This window comes from Phaseolus vulgaris, chromosome 1, assembly GCF_051622355.1.
Source record: "Phaseolus vulgaris cultivar YP4 chromosome 1, ASM5162235v1, whole genome shotgun sequence".
In the NCBI taxonomy this organism is placed as follows: Eukaryota; Viridiplantae; Streptophyta; class Magnoliopsida; order Fabales; family Fabaceae; genus Phaseolus; species Phaseolus vulgaris.
In genome coordinates, this window is record NC_143498.1 from 24,796,055 (window position 1) to 24,801,138 (window position 5,084).

General features: G+C 33.2%; 1 protein-coding gene across 1 annotated transcript; it reads left to right on the forward strand.

Annotated features, from left to right (window-relative positions):
- Window positions 1-2,470: 2,470 nt before the first annotated feature.
- Window positions 2,471-4,854, forward strand: LOC137813765 (uncharacterized). Its single transcript, XM_068616184.2, has 5 exons — window positions 2,471-2,689; window positions 2,761-3,069; window positions 3,644-3,733; window positions 3,920-4,036; window positions 4,571-4,854. Exons 1-5 carry the CDS (start codon window positions 2,513-2,515, stop codon window positions 4,613-4,615), a joined length of 738 nt encoding a protein of 245 aa, XP_068472285.1. The 5' UTR covers window positions 2,471-2,512; the 3' UTR covers window positions 4,616-4,854.
- Window positions 4,855-5,084: the final 230 nt, after the last annotated feature.

Genomic DNA, 5,084 nt, shown 5'->3' on the forward strand with positions numbered 1-5,084 from the left:
ATCAAACAATAATACAAAAATTGTTTTCAGAATTTTAACCGATTGAAATTGCGTTTTAATCGGTTGTTTATATCAGCAGTAAAAAAAGAATTAACACAAACAGTTATAAGGAGTTAGAGATAGAGAGATTTACAGAACAGTTTCAAAACCTTTAAGCCAGCTAAGTGACAAACAACCGATTATATCGATAATTCAACCGGTTGTTTTCCCTTTGCTTGGAAAAACACTTTATTTCTTTAAAACAAATTGGTTTAAGCTTTGTGCAAGGATTAAAAACTGATCTTAACATAGATTCTAAACATCCTAATCTAAACCCAAACAGAAAGCAACACAACTTCAAGCTTTAACTTGGATTTGAAACATTAAAGCTCACATGCTCAACAACCATGAGTCTGTTGTCAAGAAAGTTCAGCAAGTTCTTGAAGAAGAAAAGCCAAGCTTCAAAGAGGTATAGCTCTAAAAAACCTTGTGATTTTAATCTTAACAAGTACACTTGCTATGGCTGTGGTGAACAGGGTCATATCAAGGCAGAATGCCCCAATAATGAAAGCAAAGATAAAGTAGATTTCAAAAATGAGAAAAGGGGAAAAGCCAAAAAGGCATATGTTGCATGGAATGACAATGAGGTATCTTCCTCTAGCTCTTCTGATGATGAAGAAGCAAACATGTGCCTTAGAGCATGTGTATCCAGTAACATGAGTTCATGTTCTTTAATCAAATGTAACAACTATTATCAATTTCTTGAAGCTTTTAATGAAATTCATGAAGAGGCTAATCGATTGGCTCTTTCTCACAATCGGTTTAAAAGTATAAATAACTGGCTGGAAATAGAGTCAAGTCACTGGAAGAAAAGTTAAGAAAAACAAAGGAAGATTTTGAAAACCTTGATTTGATTTACAAGAACTCAACTTGCAGTTGTGACTCAAAGTTTTGTGAAAATTGTGAAAATCTTGAAAGAAAGATTCATTATCTTTTGAAAACCATGGATAAACTTACAACAGGAAAATCCAACTTTGAAGATGTTCTTGTATCTCAAAATTGTGTTTTTGGAAAAGTTGGTTTAGGTTTTTATTCACAAAGCAAAGGAAATGGAATATCAAAACCTTTTTCATCTGTACCAGAAAAACAATCGGTTAAAAGGTCGATTCAACTGGTTGTTACTTGCTTCTATTGCATGAAGAAAGGTCATTGAGTTAGGTTCTGCAAGTTTCAAAAGTCTATTGTTCCTAAAGGGATCTTTAAATGGATTCCAAGATGTTTTGATGGTTCCAAAGACAAGTCTAACACAAAGGGTCCCAAGTTCTTTAAGATTTAACAAGTTCTGTTTTGCAGAAATTTGACTCTACTTGAAGGGTCAGAAAGATCAGGATCTCAAGAAGATTTGTTTGCAAGTCAAAACCTTGTCCTGACTCTATGCACTGCTTACATTTATGTATCTTAAATCTGAAGGATAATTTTTGGTTCTTCTCATTGTTGAACATTAGGTTTTTCTCAATTCCATAGTTTTCTCTATGTGTATGCTTGGATTATAATTAACTTGAATTCCTTATGTTCCTTATACAAATTTGTGTGCCTTATAAACCTTGATGTTAACATGATTATATATAATATAATTTATTATAATAATATAATATAATAAAAATAAAAATATTATATAATATATATTATATATTAAATAAATTTATATAATAAAAATATTTAATAATTATTATTATTAAAAATAATTAATAATAATATATAATTATAATATAATAAAAATAAATATAGTTATTTAATATAATTATAATAATAATTAAGAAAATAAATACAAAAATAATAATATTTAAGTTCTAATCTCAAGTCCTAACTTTAATCCTGATTCTAACAATAACCTTAATTATAACTTTAACCCTACTCCTTACTTTAATCATTACTATAACTCTAACCGTAATTTCAATTTTAATCCTTATTAACCTCTCTTCTTACCATAACTCTAACCCTAACCTTAATTACAACTCTTACCCTAACCTGGCTCTAAATCATAATCCAAATCCATAATCTTAATCTTAAACCTACTCCTAACTAATTTTAAATCATAACTCAAACCCCTAATGATAACATTAATCCTAACCCTAGACATAATCTTAATCCTAAATTCACTAATAAATAAAACATATCTAATTTTTATTTTTTTTATACAAAGCACATTTATAATTTTTTTTATCAATTAAAAACATATATTTTTATAAATATTTTCTTAATTTTTTATTCTACTATAAGCCACGAGAGACTTGTTATTTTCAAAGAATTATTAAAAGTTGGAGAAACTTATAAAAAGAATAATCATACGAGAGTATCTCAGAGAAATTAGTAAAAAAAATGATGGTAGACATATATTGTGAAGAAAAATGATAAAATTAGAGATTAAAGGAAGTTATAAAGTAAAATTTGGAAATGTAATAAGTATATAATTAATTTGAAGAATTATTTGCATAAAGGAATTATGGGTGTGATACTAGAATGAGAGAAGGAAATGGAGGAGAGTGAAGTGCTGCAGGAACTTGAGAAGCTATCGCACATAGAATCAGAAGAATCAGTGAATGAGATCCTCTGCACCCTCTGGTCCACCCGCAACACCGGTCTTCCCCTCTCCGACAAGTCCCGCTTCCAATCCCTCCTCCGCCTCTCTTCCCTCTCTCAACTCGACCCCGTAAGTAACCCTCTCACACCAATTTCACCGCCAATTCCCTCTTTTCCACCACCACCTCACCTATCTCGCAGGTCTTGGCGTGCCTCCGCTCCCTCCTCGGAAAATGCGCCCGCTACAACCTCCATCACCACGACCTCTTGAAGCTCTTTCCCCCCGACCTTCCGCTCCCACTCCGAACCAATCTCCTCTCCTCGTTGCGGAAAAACACTCTTCGATGGAAGGAGGACGCCTCGCTGCAATCCAAGGGAACGCCCACCGTTGCTCCTTCTCTGCTCTGGCCGCGGCATCACCCCGCTTCTGTTGCCCCGCTCAATCGCGCCCATTCCGAAACGGCCTCGCCCTGCTTCCAGTGTGACGCCGTTGCTCCCTCTGATGACTTGGTAAGTAGTGCTTCAACGAACCGGATTCAGTGCGGTCAGTTCTTTTGAAATCGATGTAGAATGAAAATTGACGATTCAGAATTTGAATGCGTGTTTTAAGTGTGATCTATAGAAATAAAACGTGAAACGTCTGATTTTCATTGGAGGGTTTAGGGTTTTAAAAGATAAATGTATGCATTTCACGCTCCGTTACACCCAACACATTACATGAAGATATGGTTTGATTTGAGCTTTATTCAACGATTTTAATGTGCTTACTTTGTGAATGCGAATGCGAGGAAAAGTTGTGCACTGATTTTTGTTCCAAATGGCCTAGTGTGAACTGACCAATATCAGTACTTGGTGAAAAGAATCAAGGGTTAATAGTCTAATCTTACATTTATGATTTGATATTTGATATATATACATAATATTCATTGTTGATTTTTTCTTTATTATCTAATTTGAGACGAGTAAAGATAAATATCCTTGCAAGTAGCATATGGTATATTCCTCCTATCTCCTCTCTTCTTTTGGCTATTTATTGAATTGAATTTGTTTGTTATCGTAAAAATTATAAAAAATGACATGGTAGGAAAGCCTTCCTTGCCTCAAATCAATGACGTGGACCATGGAGAACCGCGGATCATCCCCTGCAGATAGAGTGGCTATAATCAGCCTCAAGGTAACGAGGAGAGTTATGTATTATGCGTGGTTATTATGATTCAAAATCTGCTTTTAGAAGGATTCACTAAAATCTTGTTAACACGGTTAGATATTTTAAAGTAAACTCTCTCTTTTTGGCTGTTGTTGTAATGTACAACTGTGATACTACGAAGGATTTTCTTGTGATATCTGCTTTCATTTGTAGCTGCATGATTACAGTAAGTCTCCATCAGGTGAAACAGAGGTGAAGTTTCATCTCACAAGAGACACTCTTGAAGCTATGCTGAGATCCATGACATACATCAGGGAACAACTGAATACTGTAAGAATTTTTTCTTATATTTATGATGCATGTTATACTTTGAAGTTGGCAGAAATTTAGGTCCTCGTTGAACTTTTCATATATCTTGTGGTTTATTTTTCAGTATATTATAACATTATATGCTAGGAGAGAAGTTTAGGAAAAAAACCTAAGTATCTTTCTCATCCTTACAATATAATGATTTTTGCTTTCGGTTGTGCATTTTAATTTTTTGTTCACAATCCTTGTAATGTCTAAATCCTCTTTTATCCTTCTGGTTAATTTTCTACACCAAAATGCTTACATAGCTTCGCCTGACATGCACACAAGTGTTTGTATTACATTAAGATAGATGGACAAAAAAAAAATACAAGAATTGGACCTTAAAGAGATGATCATAGAAAAATATTATCAGTCTAAAATTAAAATGTATATATTTGCTTGAATGTGGAGAAAAAAAAAATTAAGCCCTAGGAAAATTTCATGAAGCAGTAGCTTTTCAGACAAAAGCTCTGGTATTCTATTTAATTGTGCAATTTTCGAATGTGTTTGCAGGTTGAGACCTCTTCCGGGCCAACAAACAAGAAACAAAAGCTGTAGTTGGTCTTTTCAGAAATCAATGCCGTAGTTCCTTAGTCACAATACTTGGTAATATTATTAGGAGAAATATCTCATCCGTTGAAAACAGAGGCAGTAAAAGAAATGATAAGAGATATGTTGTAATGGCATTTGTTGCTATAAACCTACAGTCATAAAATTTGCATGTGAGTGCTTATGACGCTTTCTCGTTTCTATTTATGGTGGCAATGCAATCAATATAAAAATATCTTCAAGTATTATCCCCCTACTTTTTGTGACATTGAAATTTAAGAGTAAATTTCGGAGTATTAAATATTATTATACATTCTAAAACAGCAGCAAACTGGTCTGATTTATGAAGGCAAGCAGAGACGATTTTCAATCTTGTCCAAAAATGGTTCCCTTGGCACTCTGTTAAACCTTTGTTCTCGCCTAAACGCAACTCTGTTTGTAACCTTTTTTTACATATTTTCTTATTATTTTACCTTTC